General features: G+C 39.5%; 1 protein-coding gene across 2 annotated transcripts in view; it reads left to right on the forward strand.

Annotated features, from left to right (window-relative positions):
- Positions 1–21085, forward strand: part of BMPER (BMP binding endothelial regulator) — a 244712-nt gene that overhangs the window by 38242 nt on the left and 185385 nt on the right. For both annotated transcript variants that reach the window (XM_044246349.1, XM_044246350.1), the window contains exon 4: positions 20468–20550. In XM_044246349.1, the coding sequence (XP_044102284.1) occupies positions 20468–20550 (83 nt within the window). The remainder of the gene's footprint in view (positions 1–20467; positions 20551–21085) is intronic.

Here is a 21085-nt window from a genome sequence, read left to right on the forward strand (position 1 = left end):
AAGTTGTAGGATAGATCTTCTTTGAGATAGAAATATAGCAATTCATATTTTCAGAAGAATTCTTAGAAAGGTTGTGTGTGTGTGTATCCATGCGTGCATTTGTGTCCATGTTTCATTCATTCGTTCAACTAGTATTTACTGATACACATGCCAGGTATTTATGGGATGGCACTGCTTACCAAATTGTTTTTAACTCTTATGAAGTCAAAATATTCCTTAAAACAGAAAAGTAAATTACAACTAGTTCTTCTCAAGCAAGTATTTCAGTGTACTTCTGAGATTATATTATGCTAGAGGAGTTATAAATTTCATCCAAATAGCCTAACAAGAGGGCAAAGATTAATTTAATTTGAAAAAACTCAAAATTGTTTGATGAAAACAGATGAGATCATTAAGAGACAAACACAGTTTGGGCAGCTTTTCTGTATTTGCTTGGACTTAGACTCACCCTTTAACTTGGGGTTCTTTCATGAACAATAATGTATTTGTTATCTGAATATATGTTTGTTATTAGTGGATCATAAATGAATAAGGTGTGTTTCCAACATTTATGGGTCAAATTCCATCCTCTTCATATAGAACATGAAACATTAATTGTCTGCATTACTTTGATGAAAGATATAAGAGAATAGTCTTTCATTGTCAAGTGGAATTTATTTTCCACAATCTTCTTTTGTCTTTGATTTCTTTGTGCTTTATCTTATTTTTCTATGGGTCGTGATCCCATGGGTTGCATTTTCTTTTTTAATAGTTTAACTTTTATATTTGATTTAAAAAATATCCTATGATGTCTCATGAAATGAAAGAGGCAAAACATAAATATTTGCATACTAATTTCTAAAATCAGGCCAACCATCCTGGGCTCTGATAAATAAAGTTTGGAGAGCACAGCATGCATGGAGAATTTTAAGGGGATTGGGCTTATTTATATAGACTGATTACTGACCAAAGTAAAAGGGAACTATGAATAATGGTAAAAGAGTGAACATTATTAACTATAGGCTACCTTTATATAGTTCCAGGTCAAGAATGAGGGCTTCTTTTGGTGTTGTTTGGAGAGTGACCTGGAAGGTGATCATGTCTTTTATAATACTGCTTTGGGGCTGTTTAGAGGGAGGCAATCACTTGCCATATAATAGGAATGAATAATAGGAATCTTTAAATTAAAAAAAAAACTTATTTAAAAATGGTCACCCTCCCTATGTTGACAGAGTAAATTGTCCTATTGTTTAAACATTTTAAGATGGAGGGGCACCTGGGTGGCTCAGTAGGTTAAAGCCTCTGCCTTCGGCTCAGGTCCTCATCCCAGGGTCCTGGGATCGAGCCCCACATTGGGCTCTCTTGCTAGGCAGGGAGCCTGCTTCCCTTCCTCTCTCACTGCCTCTTTCTCTGCCTACTTGTGATCTCTCTCTCTGTCAAATAAATAAATAAAATCTTTAAAAAAAAAATCCAAACACCAAAAAAACCATTTTAAGATGGAAAGTCTGTTAGTCCTGTGCGAATCTGGTTGTTTTCTTTCTTTTTTTTTTTCATTTATTTATTTTCAGCATAACAGTATCATTATTTTTTCACCACACCCAGGGCTCCATGCAATCCGTACCCTCTATAATACCCACCACCTGGTACCTCAACCTCCCCCCCCCGCCACTTCAAACCCCTCAGATTGTTTTTCAGAGTCCATAGTCTCTCATGATTCACCTCACCTTCCAATTTACCCCAACCCCCTTCTCTCTAACTCCCCATGTCCTCCATGCTTTTTGTTATGCTCCACAAATAAGTGAAATCATATGATAATTGACTCTCTCTGCTTGACTTATTTCACTCAGCATAATCTCTTCCAGTCCCGTCCATGTTGCTACAAAAGCTGGGTATTCGTCCTTTCTGATGGTGGCATACTACTCCATAGTGTATATGGACCACATCTTCCTTATCCATTTGTCCGTTGAAGGGCATCTTGGTTCTTTCCACAGTTTGGCGACCTTGGCCATTGCTGCTATAAACATTGGGTTGTTTTCTTTTAACCAAAGTTCTTTTGGCCCTCCTAAGGGTAAATTGATTGTCGCCCAAACAAGACTGGCTCTTTGTTCAACCTTTGTTTTCCTTTTTTTAGACATGACCAGATTCTGTGGTAATGATTTATATGTGATTTACCCAGATGCAATTTGCCTCAGTTTTCACATTGCAAAAAAGGAATGAGCTGTCCCCAGGTTAATGCTCTAATATTCATTTAAATTATATTGTGAACTATAGTTAGAGAAGATTTTGGAAGGAATGACAAATCCCAATCTTTAGGTTTTTATAGTTTTTTTTTTTTTTTTTTTTAGCCCTGAGGGAGTGGTTATTGTTATTCTGATTTAACAGATTGGGAAACTGATGTTTAAGGATATGAAGTGATGTTGAAGATCCCACAGTTGCTGAGAGGTGGGGGAGGGGATTTATACTCCCACTGCTTTTATTCCTGGTATTACACTGCCTGTGAGTTAAGAAGGGAGGAGAGACCTGGAGAATCAGTAGGGCTCCAGAAATAAAGGAGAAAGGGCCACGCTGACCTCCGTTTTTTCTTTGCCTTTGCCATACCCCTTCTCCCTTCACGGGCTTTTATAGCCTGGGTGGGCCTGCAATTTCAGAGGAAATATGTGGGCTGAGTTTTGTGGAGGTGATTAGAAACAACATGTGGCTTAGGAGGCGGTGGCTTTTCTTACTAACTGACATTTGTTTTGGAACCCCTAACTTTTTTTTTCTCCTTAGTATTCATGACTGTTTATATGACAGCAGTGCCCCCGTGAGACAATTTAGATGAGCTTTAGTCTTTTGTATGTATATGCCTGCTTTCCTAAAAATTTTTTTTTTAGATTTTATTTATTTATTTGACAGAGATCACAAGTAGGCAGAGAGGCAGGCAGAGAGAGAGAGAGAGGAGGAAGCAGGCTCCCTGCGGAGCAAAGAGCCCGATGCAGGAGTCGATCCCAGAACCCTGAGATAATGACCTGAGCTGAAGGCAGAGGCTTAACCCACTGAGCCACCCAGGCGCCCTAAAATATTTTTAATAGAGAATGGATTCATACAGTTAAAACTACACAAAGCATCTATGGTCGCAGTAAGGCTTTCTCCCCCTCTTCACTCTGACCAGCTGGTACCCTTTCCTGGAGATAACCATTTACCTTCCAGAGCCAGCCTCTGCATAGCCAGCCTCTGCATACCGTGTGTATATGCGTGTTTCATTTTCAAACAAACGAAAGTATCCATTAGCTTTACTTCTAGCAGTTGTAATGCTGAAACCCTAACATATCATTTTAAAACATCCCAAGAAACTGCATTGCTTTAGAAAACATTTCACCATTCAGCTACTCAATTCCAAGGCCACTGTTATTTTTACCATGATTTTGAGCTTAGGAGAATTTCTGTTATGTTTCTTGATGAAATTGTTAGATTGATGGAATGCCTGCATATATCTTTTAACTTATAGAGTGTAAACTAATTATCTACTCAGCCCCAGAAATTTGAGGGGGGGTTGTTTATAGGTTTTTAAAGACAAGAAAAAAAATAACAAGACAAAGAACTAGAGGGCTTTATTTTCCCCCCTCTTTTTCTCTAACTGAAAAATATGTATAAAATGTTATATTACATAGATTGGTTTCCCATAATATAAACCAGGCTCTTTTGGCATTTAAATAAAAATGACCCTATTTGTTTAAAAATATCTTGTTAACATTAAAATCATACTTTACAAAAATCTGTTTTAGTTGTTAAAACATAAAACAGAGATCGACTTTCCTTGTCAGACTTGTCCCAGCCCATTTATTCAGGGTCTTTGTTTTTTAAATTCTGTAAGATTTTTGGAAAGCAGTTTAAATGAAGAGTTTGTGGTTGCCTTTAAGTTAGAAGGTTAGATTTCCAAGGCTTGTTGTGGGCTTGGGTGGATCAGTTTTCATTCTTTTTTTTTTTGTTGTTAAAGATTTTATTTATTTATTTGACATAGAGAGACACAGAGAGAGAGAGAACATAAGCAGGGGGAGTGGGAGAGGGAGAAGCAGGCTTCCTGCTGAGCAGGGGGCCTGATGCAGGGCTTGATCCCAGGATTCTGGGGTCATGACCTGAATCAAAGGCAGATGCTTAATGACTGAGCCACCCAGGCACCCCAGTTTTCACTTTTCTAAAGTGGGCAAGTTGAGCATGTTTTCATCGTGGTGGAGGCGCTGGTGGCCCTGGTCTCCCTTTTGTATCATATGCAAAGTGCTTCAATCAGGTATGGGCCTGATAGCTGTATTAGAATACAGGTGTTCTCACCATTCAGCTACTGATGCGTAGTCTGTGAAGTTTCTATTGGGAAATAACAAGTAATGACAAATGTAGTGGCCTAAAATAACACTTATTTATTATCTTAAAGTTTCCATGGGTTAGGCTTCTAACACAGCTTAGTGGGTCTCATAAGTCTCCATTCAGGACCAGCCAGGGCTGGGTCTTGTCTGAGGCTCAAGATCATCTTTGAAGCTCATGTTGTTATTAGTAGAATTTAGTTCCTTGCAGCTATAGAATGGCTTGCTTCTTCAGGATCAGCAGGAGAGCATCTCTCTGACCTATAGACCCTTTTAAAGGGCTCATATAGTAGATCTTGCCCACTCAGGCTAATCTCCTTTTTTAATAACTCAAAGTCAAACTGATTAAGAATGTTAATTACAGGGACGCCTGGGTGGCTCAGTGGGTTAAATCCTATGCCTTCGGCTCGGGTTGTGATTCCAGAGTCCTGGGATCCAGCCTGGCATTGGGATTTCTGCTCGGCGGGGAGCCTGCTTCCCTTCTTCTCTCTCTGCCTGCCTCTCTGCCTACTTGTTATCCCTGTCTGTCAAATAAATAAATAACATCTTAAAAAAAAAAAAGAATGTTAATTACACCTGCAAACTCTCTTTATCTTTGCTAGGTGAGATACTCTAATCACAGGAGTGCCATTCATCACATTCACAGGTCTTGCCTACAGTCAAAGCCCGGGGATTACACAAGGTGGATATATTAGGGGTTAGAACTCTTGGGGTCCATCTTAGAATTCTACCGCTCATACTCAGAATCGTTCTGAGATGCATAACAAATAGACAAATCTATAATGGTGCTTAAAGGTAGAAGATAGCCTACAGATCACACTGCATACTGTTATGCTAACAAATGCTGACTCTTGGCTGTTCTCTTCCTCTGGTCTGGTGGCTACCAAGCCCTGCAGAGTCCTGTTCCTGCCTGTCCTCTATCCTTCTCTTATTCTGGACTTCTCCAGAGAGAAGACCTTTTATCATTTCCCCGTGTTCTATGACCGCCTCCTGCCATAGGCTTTTGCACATGCTGTTTCCTCTGCATGGGCTGATTTTCCATCTGATGTCATCTAGTTAACCTGTACCCTTTCTTCAGTTCTCACCTGAGAACCGAAGAATCACTTCCTTAACTCCACAGCCACTTTTAATAAAATTAAGTATCCCTCCTTCTTAAGAGGAGGCACAAATGTGTTTGAACATTTTGATTTTCTGTAACAGCCACTAAACTCGAGGCTCTGTGAGGGCAGCGTCTATAGTAGTCTCATCTGTGATCTCTACCTGGCATACAGTGGTGGCCTACTCATTATATGTTGGAAAAAGGGAAGTTGGAGGAAGACAGGAAAGTTTGGGCCAAATTTTAGCCTTCCCTAGTTAGGACTCATTTCAGCTGCACATTCAGTGTGTTACTATTGAGTCATATGCATCTTAACACATCATAAGTCCTTTGGGGATTCTACATGGCTTAAAACAGAGTTGAGTAAGAATTCAAGGGAGAAAATAACAATGTATAAACAGGAACGAAGAATAGATGAATGTTTATAAATCAGCCCTAGATTCCCGATACTTTACTGTTTCTTCACTGAAATCCATAAAGGTTAAAAAAAAAAACTTAAAATCACCAAATCTCTGTGTATTTTAATGTGGCACTGACTCTACTGTGTTTCAGTGTTAACAGACTTGGTGATAACCTCAGTGTAATTTTTGGTAGCTCTTTCCTTGTCTTGTGCAAAGTTACCCAATAATATTATGCAACGATGACTTCAGATTTCCTAGTCACCATCAATTTGCTATGATTTTCTGTTTCCTTTTATCACAGCATATAGAAAACACCTCTAATTTAGCTTTGAGTTTTCTGTAGCTGCTCTTAAAACTATTCTGTGACTGCTTGTAACTTGTCTGCCATGAAGAGGAAAACCTTTCTGCACTTGAAGATGATTTTCCCCCTCTGCTGTCCTATGTTTCACTATAGGAATGAAATCATAGTGATGTTTATAATCTGAAAATGTCTTGGAATCAAAAGACTCTGATCTCCTCTGAGGCTTCTAATGGCATTGTTTCATGGAAGCTATCTGACCAAGAAAAAAAAAAATTGAGGGGTTCTGAGTGGAAAGTTGGGGTGCATCATTAGAAACTACAGGAAAGAAATGATTTGACATAGAAACCCCCAACACCTTTCTAGGTTCTCTTTGATTTCCTGCTTGAGTTTGGCAATTGCAAAATTGAAAGTATGTCTGTATTTGTGACATGTATCTATTTATGATGATGCATGAATGTACATGCATCTATGTCTTATTTTAAAAATGATAATCATGCTACAATTATAACTATTCTTCTTGGGCTTTGATCGGTGACTACTCTCTTTATCTTCAGAAAAAAACTGGCATTTTTTTTTTTTCTTTTAAGATCAATGTTCTAGGCTTTCTTTTTGAGAGGAGTCTCATCTTGAGAGCTGTTGTGTATTTGTCTTAGAAATCTGTCTGCTGGGGAGGCTGACATTAGCAGTACTGATGATAATGGTGAACAAAGTACATTGGTATGTCCATGAACTTGAGTGCATCCTTCACTCAGATGAGCTTATTTACACTGGAGCCAGCTAATTATGTTTCTAGTAGCTCGCTGGTTAAAGGGCTCAAGATGTTTATCTGCAGACATGCTTGGGCATTGACCAGCTGAGGTTTACCACACGAAGCAGCCCTCTGACTACCTGAGAATGTCTGGGCATTCTCTGAGCCATACCTGGGGCAGGCAGAGGGGTCAGATTTAAAAAGGCACTTGGAGTTTTTGACGTTTTGGGTTCTGGGTACTGTGGTATGGCTACCTTGATGAGGCCGCGAATGCAAGGGTGACAGCTTGAAACCTCCAGAGGGAAAGCCACATTGAGGAGCTAAATACAAAAGCCAGGGTAATATGTTCAGGCATCCAGACAAGGAAATTCTGTGCTCTGAGGCCTGTGGATTAGAGGATAAGCATAGAAATTCTCAGTCATTTGAAGAATGAAGTAAAACTGGACTAGACTTGGAATTAGATGCAGAATCAGTTCCCAGCTCTGTCACTCGTTACTTGACCTTCGCCAATCCACCTCTTTCTGGATCTTCGTTTTGTCTTCTGTAAAACACAGAGGTTCTGAACGTAGATGTGCCTCAGCATTGCCAGGGCTGATGTAAGATATTCAGATTCTGGAGTCCCACTCCAGACCAAGTGAATTGTAATTTCCAGTGAGTGAGGCCCAGACATCTGTATTCTTTTTTTTTTTTTTTTAAATTGTGGTAAAATATATACAGCATAATTGCCATTTAAAAATGTATAGTTCGGTGGCATTAAATGTGTTTGCATTGTTGTGCAACCATCACCACTGTCCATTTTAAGAACTTTTGCATCATCCCAAGCTGAAACTCATCCCAGTAAATAGTAACTCCCTATTCTCCATTCTAAGCCCCCAGTAACCTCTATTTTACTCTCTGTCTCTGTGAATTTGCCTCTTCCGGGTATCTTGTAGAAGTGGAATTATACCACATTTGTCCTTTTGGAACTGGCTTATTTCACCCAACATAGTATCTTAAAGGTTCATTCGTGTTGTAGCATGTATCATAATTCCTTTCTTTTTTGAGGCCAAATAAGAATTCGTTGTGTGTAGATAGCATCTTTTGCTTATTCATTCACCCAGCAGTAGACATTTAGGTTGTTTCCACTGAGTATCTGTATTCTTAATTAACACCGATGTGGTTCTGATGTTCAAAAGGCTTGGAAACCACTGGAATTAACGTTCTTCTGGTTATTCTGAGTTTGTGTGTAGGAGGAGTCTTAGGAGGAGGGTGAGATATAAAGTCAAAACTCAAACGACGTGACTATTGGTGTTCTTAAGTTATTTATCTAGGTATATAAAATAAACAGCCTAACCTCCTATGCCAATCAAATGCCCTAAACTCTAACCAAGTATTCTTGGTCTGCTCTTAGGAAGAGAAGAAACTTCACAGACCCAATTGCCTCCAATGTTAAAATACATAGTTCTATGTACAGTGCTTGTCTTCCCAACTCTTTGCTCAGGAACATCATGGTAGTTCAAAATTGACTGTGGTGGGAGGATTTACACCTTGGAAACTGGAACACCCTACAAAGTTGATTATTTGTAGAGTTGATTATTAAACATTTTGTAGAGTTGATTATTAAACATTAGCAGTGCACCACGGACTACATGGTAGGTGTTCAATGTTTTTCTTCTTTTTAACACTAACAAAAGAAACACATTTTAAAAGATAAGCCTTTGTTGACAGGCTGAAACCCAGAAATCCATGGTTTTAGGGTTTAGGAAGTGCAGACGATTGATAGTACAGAGCTTCCCTTCAGCACCTCTCCATGAACTCCATGTTGGATGAGGTGCGGGTTTCTCTGTTGGTGGCGATTTCTCCTTAGCCCTCTTCAAGTATGATCATGCCTGTCGGTGACTGCTTTTCTTGTCAGATATCTGGCAGTCTCTTCTTCAGCTTCTGCTCATAGGTGAAGGTCTTTTTCAGTTTTGTCCTGTTTTTAGAGGCTGAATTTTTCTTTTTAATGCCCTTATCTACCCATTTTTCAAATGTAACGAAGACCTCCCTCAGTTTCCGTGGCAGGAGATCAGAGGGGGGCCACACACAGTCTCCCAGACGACTCTACAAATATGTTTGGGCTGTTTAATCAGACGTTTTTTCTGCTGGCCACATAGTCCTAAAATCCTCCCACGCAAATGAGGCTCAGCTCAAACCTTCTAGAAAAGAGCTTAGGTAAAGGAGGTAGCAGATAAGAAGAAAAAGATGGGCTGTAATAATCTGCATTTTTATGGCTCCCCACCCCCAACCCCCAAGGGATGCCCTTAGTCCTTGGACTGCTCTTTGACAAATACTTGCTAAAAGTGTAATTGGCAAACACAGGCAGGCTTCATCCTGCAGAGGAGAGGCTCCCAGGTAATGTGTGCATCAAGCCTGGTTTTCCCATATAAACATTTTTTTTTAATGGTATAAAAAGGGGCATGCCCCACAGGGGTATTTTGTAGACATAGACAAGTTTATTCCAAAATTTATATAAAAAGGCAAAAGACCTAGAATAACCAAAACAATTTTGAAAAACAAGAGTAAAGGGGGAAAAATCAGTCTACCCATTTTTCAAGACTCAAAATATAACTGCAGTAATAAAGACAATGTGGTAATAGCAGAGGGGTAGACATATACGTCAGTAGAGCAGAATGGAAAGCCCAGAAATAGACTCACACAAAATACACAACTGACTTTGACAAAGGTGCCAAGGCAATTCAATGGAAGAAGACTGACCCTTTCAACATCTGGTGTGGGAAGAATTAGACATGCACAGGCAAAAAAATGAACATGATTTAAACTTCATATGTTATATAAAAATTAATTGAAAATTGATCGTGAACTTAAATGTGAAACACAGAACTATAAAACATGTACAAAAAGCATATAGGAGAAAATCTGTAGGACCTAGGGTTGGGCAAAGAGTTTTTTAGATTTGATACCAAAACACTGTCCACAAAGTGGAAAAATTAACGAACTTCAGTAAACATTTTTGATTTGGGGAAGGCCTTGTGAAGAGAACAAAAAAATCTTGCTAGAAAATGGGAAAGAGATATGAGGAGGTGTTTCACCATATTGCATACACAGATGGCAAGAAAACTCATGAAAAGTTACTCAGCATCGTTAGCCGTTAGGAAAATGCAAATCAAAACCACAGCGAGATATTACAACTCACCTATCAAAATGGCTAAAGAAAAAAATAACATGATTAACACCAAATGCTGGTGAATATGTGGAAAATCTCTCACATATTGCTGGTAAAAATATCAAATGATTCAGCTACTCTGAACATGAGTATAATGGTTTATAGAACTAAATACATACTTACCCTATAACCTAACAATTGCTCTCTTGGGCAATTCTAGCAAAATGAAAACCAGTGTGACCTCAAAACTCTGTACACAAATGTTCACAGCAGCTTTACTCATAATAGGCAAAAACTGGAAGCAACCCACATGGTCTTCAGTCAGTGAAGGGTCAAAATGATGTATCCATACCGTGGAATGAAACTCAGCAATAGAATGGAATAAGCTATTGATCTGTGCAAAACCTTCTTGGATGGATGTCAAAGCAATTATCCTGAAAGAAAAGAGCCAATCTCAAAAGGCTTCATACTGTGATTCCGTTTATATAACATTCTTGAGTAACAAAATTCTATAGATGGAGAGCTGATTAGCAGTTGTCCAGGCTTGGGATGAAGGTTACTAAAAAGTGGAGTGAGTATACTAATGAATGAATAGCCTGAGAGGGCTTTGTTGTGATAATACCGTTCTGAATGTTTGTTGGTTACACAAAGATGCACATGTGGTGAAACTGCATAGAAACACACACACCCAGACACACAGGAGCACGTGTAAAGCCAGTAAAGTCTGAGTAGTTTCTGTGGACTGCATCAATGTCCATTCCTGGTTTTGATATTATATTATAGCTGTGAAAGATATTAACACTAGAGGAGGTTGGGTAAAAGGTGCATGGAAAATATTTTTTTTTTTGTATCTTCCTGTGAATCTATAATTATTTCAAAATAAAAGGTAAAAGAAAAATGCGGGTGATAGATTATTTCTGACAATTTTTCTGCAATAAGCCCTAAACATCCTATTTAATCAACCATAAAGGTTACATCTGTGTAATATGCTTCCCAAAGTGTAAAAATAGTGCAATGCAATTCATTAATCACAAGATGGCATTTCATATGTGTGTTGTGAATAGCTCATTTTTCTTCACGTTAGTCAGAGATTTTCACTGATGTCCTTGAAATTACTGTGGGGAAACTGAGAGCTCCATTCATGACTCTTTGTGGCCACCATAATTTATCCTGTGATGTTGTTGGTGTTTGGCTATCTTCAAATAAATCTTATTTTCTTAGGTTGCTGCCGTGTGCCCCAAACTGAAACGTGTTCTTGGTTTGAAAAAACGCATGAATCCAACCTTAGATGTTTGAGTTTGAGCTTTTGATTCCTTATTATGTCTTATTATTTGTTGCTTCAATAAGCCTCAAGCATGACATGGTTGGTAGCCCAAGGTAAAGACCTTTGGAACAGAGTTTAAACATAGACCCATAAAATCATGTCTTGCCTCTTTGGCCTCAAAACCTGCATTTATTTTACTTTATAATATTAGTTTTAGACATTACTGGAGCATGATTTTAAAGTATCACCGAAAGGGAGCATGTTGTGTTCTCCAGATACCATTTTTGCTCTGGAAGCTGCCACATTCTAAGCTTCCTCTGTGCGCCTGGTGGGAACCAAATAATGAATGGACCATAGATCTTTGAGCAAGATGAAAGGAATGGCTGTATGACCTGGACAAAGTAACTCAGCTTTTCTTGAGTTCTTATTTAAAAAACTAAGGGTAAAATTTTCTGTCCTAGAATTCTTTCTGTGAGGATAAAATGAAATCACATGTGAAAACTCCAAGGACAGTGCCTCACCTGTAATAATTATGCAATGATTTGTATTTTTTCTCTTCTTTCCTTTTCTCTTGTTGGAGGATTCTTTATTAATATTTCTGAAAATGTTTTTTGGATCCCACCTTTGGAAATGACCTCTAGTGACGTTTTGCCTGCCCATATTAGAAAACCAGTCTGAAAACTTGACAGGAAGTTTTTGCTCTTTTTTTTTTTTTTCCATATTTACTCCATATGAGCTCCCGTCAATTCTTTCTCCTTTGTCTGATGAGGAGCAGTGGGTGTTGGTTGTTTAACAATGGGGTGCTGAGGATAGAAGGGCTGGCCAGCCATGGCAGTACCAATTCTACTGAGAGGGAGAAGCACTCCCATGTTCAGAAGAGTTTGTGGTATGTCATTTGCAAATATCTTCTCCCATTCTGTAATTGCACTATTAGGTATCAACCCCAGAGATACAAATGCAGGGATCCGAAGGGGCATCTGCACCCTAATGTTTATAGCAGCAATGTCTACAATAGCCAAACTGTGGAAAGAGCTGATATGCCTGTGGATAGATGAATGGATAAAAAAGATGTGAGATATTTAGGCAATGGAATATTATTCAGCCACCAGACAGGATGGATACTTACTATTTGCATTGACATGGATAGAACTGGAGGGTATTATGCTGAGTGAAATAAGTCAATCAGAGAAAGACAATTATCCTATAGTTTCACTCATATGTGGAATATAAGAAACAGCACATGGGATCATAGGGGAAGGGAAGAAAAACTGAATGGGAAGTCATCAGAAAGGGAGAAAAAACACGAGAGATTTAACTATAGGAAACAAACTGAGGGTTGCTTAAGGGGAGGTGGGTGAGGGTATGGTGTAATTGGGTGATCAGCATTGAGGAGGGTACGTGATATGATGAGCACTGGGCGTTACACTCAACTGGTGGATTAATTCTTGAACTCCACATCTGAAACTAATGATGTACTATATGTTGGCTAATTGAATTTAAATAAAAAAGAGAATTTATGGTAAGAACAGATCAAATGCAGGAGTGATAGGTGATGTGGCTCCTATAAAAAAAGTCGTTGCAAGCATTTTTCTCCCTTAATGCATTGCATATTTCCTTTATTGTGTTAATTACACTAAAAGTTGGAAAACATATTTTATTGCATAGAAGCCCAATTTATTTGTGGCTCATAGAATCTGTTTTATTACCTTAATATCAATGCCAGATATTGTATATACTAAAATCTGATGAACTTACGAGACTGGCTCTATAAGCTACAATTTCCTCACTTGACATCTCCAATAAACTCATAGATTAGAAGTCCAAATAAGGCACCTGGAGATTTTGTGTTCCTTTATACTGTTGGAGGGAGTTGAATTTGCAAATCATCTGTCCTCATCCAATATTTCTGCGTATTTGGGACTTTATTCATAAAGCCATCAAAAACTAAGTAAAATTGCTTTCTACCATTTCTTTTTCTATTGGTGATTATTTCATTTCAATCACATATATAATTTTCTAATTGGAACACAAAAAAGCCAAAAAGAATGTTGTGGGGGGCACACATTACTTTTTAAGAACTCAGTTCATGGGGCTGATTCTTTCTCTTGGGATTGAGGAAATGGTTTGACCATAAAATTCCCATTAGCCAAAAATAAGCAGAATTGCCTGCAGGATTCAAGGTAGGTACAGCCTTGGAGAGTAATAAAAGCCTGTTTTAAATGAACTCCTAAGGACACGATATAAGCCTGAGAATGGCTAGTCAGATTTTATGTTTATCCCTCTTGATTATACTTCCATATGTTTCTGGAAAACAGTGTCTGAAAAGTGCTTCATTAAAAAATTGTATTGGACTGGGGTAATTTGGAGCTTATTGACCAAGTCTACAGGCTGGGGCTACCCTATCAGGTGGCCTGGAAGCAGCAAAGAATGGCAGCGCTGTCTGCTCTGCTTCCCTCTACCATGTGGCTTGAACTGACTTCAAAGACCCCAACTTCTCTTTAATTTAAGTAAGTATGACAGTTGGCATTCTAACCCTCCCCCCAACAAAAGACAAAAAGAAAACAAATTTGGGGGACCAAAATGGATTTTGGAAAGAAAAGGCACCCTCCTGAAAATTAACTGAAGATGAGGCTTGCACAGCATGGGGGGGGGGGGCTCTGAAAAGTGTTGACATGCTTCTCCCTTTTAAGGTTCAGTAGGTACCAGATGCTCAAGGACTTCCCTTCATTATGTTCCATCCTAGCCTGTCTAGTCTGTGGGGGGTGGTAGGGTTAGTCAGTGTTCACAGAGACATACTTTGACATCTGAGTTGCTCTGGAAAAGCTTTGCTTTTTCTGGAAGTGGAATAGTGAATTGAATTGGTCCACCTGCCAAGAGGAGGAGACAGGAGGTCCAGGGAATGCCATCTTTTCAAAATTCTTTTCCTGTGGTTTACAGAAATAGCTGCCTGTTAGTATGTACTATGTATTCTTAGTGAAATTGGACATTTCTTAAGTACCTTCCACACACAACGTACTGTAAGGGACCTGGGCAGGGACATTTCAAAGTCCACATACACATGAAGAAAGAACACAGGTGCATACCTGAGTGGGGAAGTTTCCAGGAAGGCTACCCAGAGGCCATGACCTTGAGTTGAGTCATGAAGGAGGAGTTGGCCAAGCAAAGGAGAGGCTGGGTGATCTAAGTGTCATTGATGGAATGATAGAGATGGAGTGAATGGATGAGATCTGGGTTTTTCAAGAAGGGAGCAGCATTTGCAAAATCATAGGGTGAGATCTTTTGGATATACATGGGGGTTCTAAGTGCAGCATGTCTGCAGTGTGGGGAGTTTGGGTATAGCAGATAAGAGAATGAAAAGTGAGTCAAGGCCGGGCCTGAGAGATCTATAGATATTAAGAACTTTGAATTTTATAGTAAAGGTCAGTGGTTTTAAATCCTCCCCCTCTTCCACCTTCCAGATGCTCTGATCCAGTTGGTTTAGAGAAGAAAGGTTGGGGATAGGTGTCAGTCTACACCTCAACCAGGCTGTGAACCATTAATCATTAATTGAGTGCAAGCATGTGAATGAGATTGTGTGAATGAGATTAAGACCCAGATTTGAAAGAGCACACACTGGTTGTGGAACAGGAGGATACTTGAAAAATGCCCCCATCCCAGCCAAGAGGAGCAGTCAGTGGGCCTATTGTAGTAGTTCAGGTGGAAAACCACCAGCACGTTAGTTGAGGTAGGAGTAGAGAATGGACAGGTAATTGAAAGAGAACATCTAGAAGGTGTGTGGGTTGTGGGGTGGGAAAGGTGAAGGATAGAAGAAGGGAAGTGTGGTCAGCCAGCCACAGAGAAGTCCTGTAAAGTAAAGCCTGAATATCCTTTGGATTAGGTATGTAGTAGGCAGTTGTAGCCAGAGAGGGTGACATTTCAGTGGGATGATGGAGGCAAAAGCCCGATAACCCAGGTTGAAGACCTTGAACCTGCTTTAAGATGCCTTCCGGTTTGTTATGATCAGGGAAGGTGGATAATCCCAGGGTCCTAGATGGAGTTCCAGGAATGAAAGGTAAGGGCTGGGAAGGTAAGCTGGAGCTCTGTTGTGAGGTGACTGACGGATAGGGGGTTTTATTGGTAATGACGAGATCCAGTTCTCTGCTTTTAGGCTAATGGTAACCTGACAGATGAGATTAAGCCTTTTAGGGTGAGACCAGGTGGAGTTAAGGCTTATTAGAAGGCCAGTGCTGGGGCGCCTGGGTGGCTCAGTGGGTTAAGCCGCTGCCTTCGGCTCAGGTCATGATCTCAGGGTCCTGGGATTGAGTCCCGCATCGGGCTCTCTGCTCAGCGGGGAGCCTGCTTCCTCCTCTCTCTCTCTGCCTGCCTCTCTGCCTACTTGTAATCTCTCTATCAAATGAATAAATAAAATCTTTAAAAAAAAAAAAAAAGAAGGCCAGTGCCAATTTTTTGCTCCTGATGATTTTTAACAGCTATTTTAACAACAGAATGATGAAAATGTGTGGTGTTCTTTCTCCTTTGGGATAACGTGGCTGCTGAAAAAGGTCATAACTAATAGGAAAAATGAGTTTTATTGCTTAATTTGAATTCAGTTTATTTGTGTACTTCCTGTTACCATTACCATGTGTTTTCTGAGTTGACTAGTTGACTAGGCCAGGCTTCTCAACAAGAGTGTGTATATTTACCAAAAAAAAAACAAAAAAAAAAAACACAAAAAAACTCTGAAATTCCTCTCCACCCTGAAAATATTTAACATATAAAAACCCAAAAAATACATACATAAGTGAAGTATAGCTAGTTTAGGCTTGTATTTGTATTATTTTAGTTTTATAGAGAAGAGCTATTTGGGGATATGGTGGTTTTGATCACGGCTTCTCAGTGTTGGCATGATTGACGTTTTGAGTTGGTTGATCCTCTGTCATGCCTTGTAGATTGTTTAGCAGCGTCCCTGGGCTCTACCCACTAGATGCTTGTAACACCCTTATCCCCCTAGTTGTGACAACTGAAAATATCTTCTAATATTATTAAAGTCTCTGGGGTGGGGGAAGGGGAGAAAGCAAAATTGCCCTGGATTGGGAACTGTTGATTCGCAATATATATCGTAGTGGTTTTTATTTATTCGACAGAGAGAGATCACAAATAGGCAGAGAGGCAGGCAGAGAGAGAGAGGAGGAAGCAGGCTCACTGCTGAGCAGGGAGCCCGATGCGGGACTCGATCCCAGGACCCTGAGATCATGACCTGAGCCGAAGGCAGCGGCTTAACCCACTGAGCCACCCAGGCGCCCTATCGTAGTGGTTTTTATCAGAAAATGGCTACATCCTCCTGCTGCAATATGGATAGTTTTATTGAAGCCTGTGGAGTCTGAGATGCTTTTATCACCAGAAGAAAACTAAAGAATATTTATGAATTCTCTTGTCAGAAGTTTATTTACAAATTTTTAAAGAAAAAGGAGGGGCACCTGGGTGACTCATTCGGTAAGTGTTGCCTTCAGCTCAGGTCATGTTCCGGGGGTCCTGGGATACAGTCCTGCTTCAGGCTCCCTGCTTAGCGGGAGTCCGCTTTTCCCTTTCCCTCTGCTGCTCCTGCTGCTCCCTATACCACTCTTCCTGCTTTGTGCTCTCTCACTCTCGCTCTTTTAAAGAAATAAATAAATCTTAAAAGAAGTTTAAATTAAAGAAAGAAAGAAAGAAAAAGGAAAAGCTACTTTGCTGGTTGCTTGACCATTCCTCTGCTTACCCTGTGTACCCACTCTTTTATTTAGTTCCTGAATATGCTGTCATTTAATTTTAATCTGGGTCACAAATTTCTCAGTGCAAAGGACATTATGTGCTAGAAAGTGCCCAAATAATACCACCTTCTAAAACTGGGTGTAAAAGTGTGAATTTCATGCAGGACATGGATTTTACTATTGTTTCACACCTAATGCTTTCTAACTCTGACCAAGCCACTTTAATCTTTCTGTGCAAATTTTCTCATCTGTGAAGTGAAGGAGATTAAGTATATTATCTTTAAGTTTGCTTCTAGCTCTAAGGTTGAAATGTTTTGATGGTTTTTTTTGGTTGTTTCCCCCGCCATGTACAACACCCCCCAGTGCAGTGTAACCCAAATTGTGTTTTCCAGGTCATCAGTGGTCTGTAGACTACATTGCTGGTCTACATTGAGATAAGTACAGACGTAGAGAGTAAACAATTAGAAATGGTAATTATAATTTGACAGAGTCATTTCATGCCTGTTACACATAAAACAAAAAATTGAGTATGTATTTTGTCTTAGTCTTTTAAACTGAATTTTTTAGTAATTCATTTTTATTATGCTTTATGAAGATAGAAGTCCACATTGAATTTGAAGAAGAAAAATAAAACAAACTGGTCATTCACTAGAGGTAGTTTGAGAAGCACCACCTTGAGGTATGATGGAAATATTTTTTTTGCTTCTCTTTCTACCCTGGCCAATAAGAGAGTTACTTCGTATATTCCTCCTCTGGGGTTTCAATAAAGAGAGGGGCAAGATACTGCCTGTCTGCTTTATTAGCAGCATAAAGTTGGTGGCAAAGAGAGTAAGAGGGAATTCTGGAGTAAATACGAGGTTCTCTTGGATAGTATGCATATGTAAGTCTTCACATAGCTCATGTTAGTGTCTCATGTCAAATAACATGTTCATCTTAGAACAGAAACACAAGAGCAGTGAAAATGTCCATTTAAAAATTATTTTAGCCCCACCCCCAAATTATTTTAACCCCAAGAATCCTCTTAGGTATGAATCTATTAGAATGTTTGGTATACTGGGGCCCTGTACTAGCTGATGTTGGTGAGGGTAGGTAGAAAAAGGAAGAGATGTGGATTGTAGCTAAAGGGATTAATAGAGATGTTTTCGAGTCTATTCTCTCTTTCAGACTCATTCAACATTTTGGGAAATCTGTTACATGGACTCAGGTGTGGTAGACTGATAGGTGAACAAGGGCAGTTAAGTGATGAGCGCTGCACAGTTGGACCTTGGTCTTTATATGTTAAATTAAGCTGGAGAAGCCAGCCCTTATGTGAGGGAGAAAGCATAGCAGTTCTCTGCACTGTGGACCACTTGTTCGAATACGTTTTTTCCCATATTGAGTGGAATAATCCAGAGAGGCCCGTCTTACTCCTGGGAACACTTCACACGTGACCTGGCACTGCCGTTCCTGCTTGGTCTATATATGGGTTTTGTACTGTACTTCCTCCTCCAAAGTAAAAAAGGCAAGATCTTTGCTTGCTCTATTAGCCGCAGAAAATCACCCTTTCTTTCAGTTTTTTTTTTTTTCCCTTAAATCCAGAGGATGAAAATATATAACATATTTGGAAACTCCACTGGCAGACTTGGCAGGCGTTTCATATTTACTTGGACTTAACATGAATTGGATTTGGTGCTCTGATTTCCCCGCCTCCATCTCTCGGAACAAGTTATTTATTATCCAAGTGAGCCTGTGTTAGTGGATCAGACATGCACATGGCACATCTATTGTAAGTGTGTTTGTTCAGTAAGATTTATGCTAGCCCAAATTGTTTTATATTGGTTTTCATTGTTCAAAATTTACTGTATTCATTTTTGGTTTGGCGTAAGTGTGCTAAGGGTTCTGTGGTTGAACATTTTATCACTGTAACACTTCATGCAAAGGAAATTAAAAAATACATAGTGAAAGCATTTCCCTAATATGTTTCCAATCAGCTGTGTACTTTAGTAATTTGATTTGTAGGAACGAGAGAGAAGAGTATTCCTGCGCTCTTTACAATCATTCATAATTCTCTGGGAATTCAGATCATGGTGCTAAGTTTATGAAAATGTATCTTGAAATTTTCTTCAGTCCTTTATTATTCTGTTTGTGTGTATTGAGAGGGTATTTTATTTTATTTTATATTTTATTAACACACCAATATCTAAAAGAATTCAGGGAAGGGGGCGAGGGTTTTATCTCAAACAAGAAAAACTGATGTGGATTGTGGTTGATTGGCTTGCCAGAAGTCAGTCATTGGTACAGAGAGGCAGGCCCTTTTATTTCTGCATTATCTTATGTGTGTGTTCTTGCTTCTGTACTCCTTGGGCTAAGCAGTCAGACTGTGCCTTGTAATCCCTTTGCCTGGTAGACTCTCATATGTAGTGATGAAAGGCATAGCCAGGTGCACCTTCCCTGAAAGTGTAACACACAGATGGAGGGTGGTATTTGGATGAGCTCATGAAGATCTAGGCTGTGATCCTTGCACCATTATTTCTTTGGCTCGTTCTACAGGGACTTAAGCTAACTGGCTTGTTTCCTTGTTTTTGGGGATCTCTGGCCTTTGACTTACTTTGTTTTTTGCTAATGAATGAGCATGACTTCTGTTTTGGCTGGTGAATTAATAATCCTTACATTTATAGTTTCAGATTTTCTTTCTTTCTTTCCTTCTTTCTTTCTTTCTTTCTTTGACAGAGAGAAATCACAAGTAGACAGAGAGGCAGGCAGAGAGAAAGAGAGGGAAGCAAGCTCCCTGCTGAGCAGAGAGCCCGATGCGGGACTCGATCCCAGGACCCTGAGATCATGACCTGAGCCAAAGGCAGCGGCTTAACCCACTGAGCCACCCAGGCGCCCCAGTTTCAGATTTTCTTAATCCAGTTCACTATCTAAGAGTAAAAGCAAAGTGAAATGTGAAATCATAGCTCTCAAACTGGGAGGCAAGACTTGGAAGGTTTCATTGGTGAAGATAGTAGATTGTCAAGGGTCTTAAGTGGTACAGAATTTTGCAATCATTTCCTTTTTTAATTTTCTGCTTTTATTTCCTGTCATATTTTAAAGTTCCCTCTTAACCTTCAGTTTTCTGTTCTTATGAAAGTCTTATGAAAAATCCCCTTGCACAGTGGTGATTTTAGCCCTGGTCCTCCTCCTACTTCACTAGGCATAAATAAAGTCACAAGGTCATGCGTTTTGGCCAGGAGAGTTCATCAATCCATGCTTTTCCATTTGAAAACATTGTCTAGGAGGTTAATCTTCTCAGTAGACAAAGAATTAATGTAAGTGAAAACCAAGTGGATATTTAGGAGAATTAGTTGTGTTTTGGAGAAAATAGCCAAGGAATATCATGGTTCCTACTATCACCAGTCTGGCCTTGAAGACCTAACTTCTTTTGCTCCAAAGATAAAAGAAGCACACATTCATTCTTGTTTTTTTTCCCTGCTTTTGTGTTTCCTGTTTAGGATGCACCTATGAAGGAAATACCTATAACAGCTCTTTCAGATGGCAGAGTCCTACAGAACCCTGTGCTCTTCGTCAGTGCCAGGTAAAGTCTATTTTCCTCTCCACTGAAAAGGAATTGGTGAAGTCAAAACAAAAATAAATTAAAAACAACAACAACAACATCTGTATAACTGTTACTGTATTACTGTATCCTTATACATATTTATTGTGACCTTAACAAGAATAGATACAGGTACAGAATAGATACTGTATAGCACTCACTTCTAGAAACATGCAGTGGAATTGTTCACCATTGTTGAATTGTGCCTGGAAAAACTCTGGGAAGATATATATATGTCCTTGGGGAAAATTCATGTCTTCCTGTGAGTCAGCTTTGAGCAAAACATGAATTCCTGTTAGCAGAAAGAGGTATTGTCAGAGGATATATGTTTTCCTTCTTTGATTTAGAAACATTTTGAACTGGAGCCAATCTCTAAGCTTATTTAAATCAAAGCAATTAGTACACTGTAACTTCAATGATTTCAACCTGACAAATTTGAGAACCACCAGTTCAGTTCCTAAGGACCCCATGGTGGCTGGTGCTCGCTGCACCCTGCACAGGGCGCCGATTCTGTGAG

This window comes from Neovison vison, chromosome 4, assembly GCF_020171115.1.
Source record: "Neovison vison isolate M4711 chromosome 4, ASM_NN_V1, whole genome shotgun sequence".
In the NCBI taxonomy this organism is placed as follows: Eukaryota; Metazoa; Chordata; class Mammalia; order Carnivora; family Mustelidae; genus Neogale; species Neogale vison.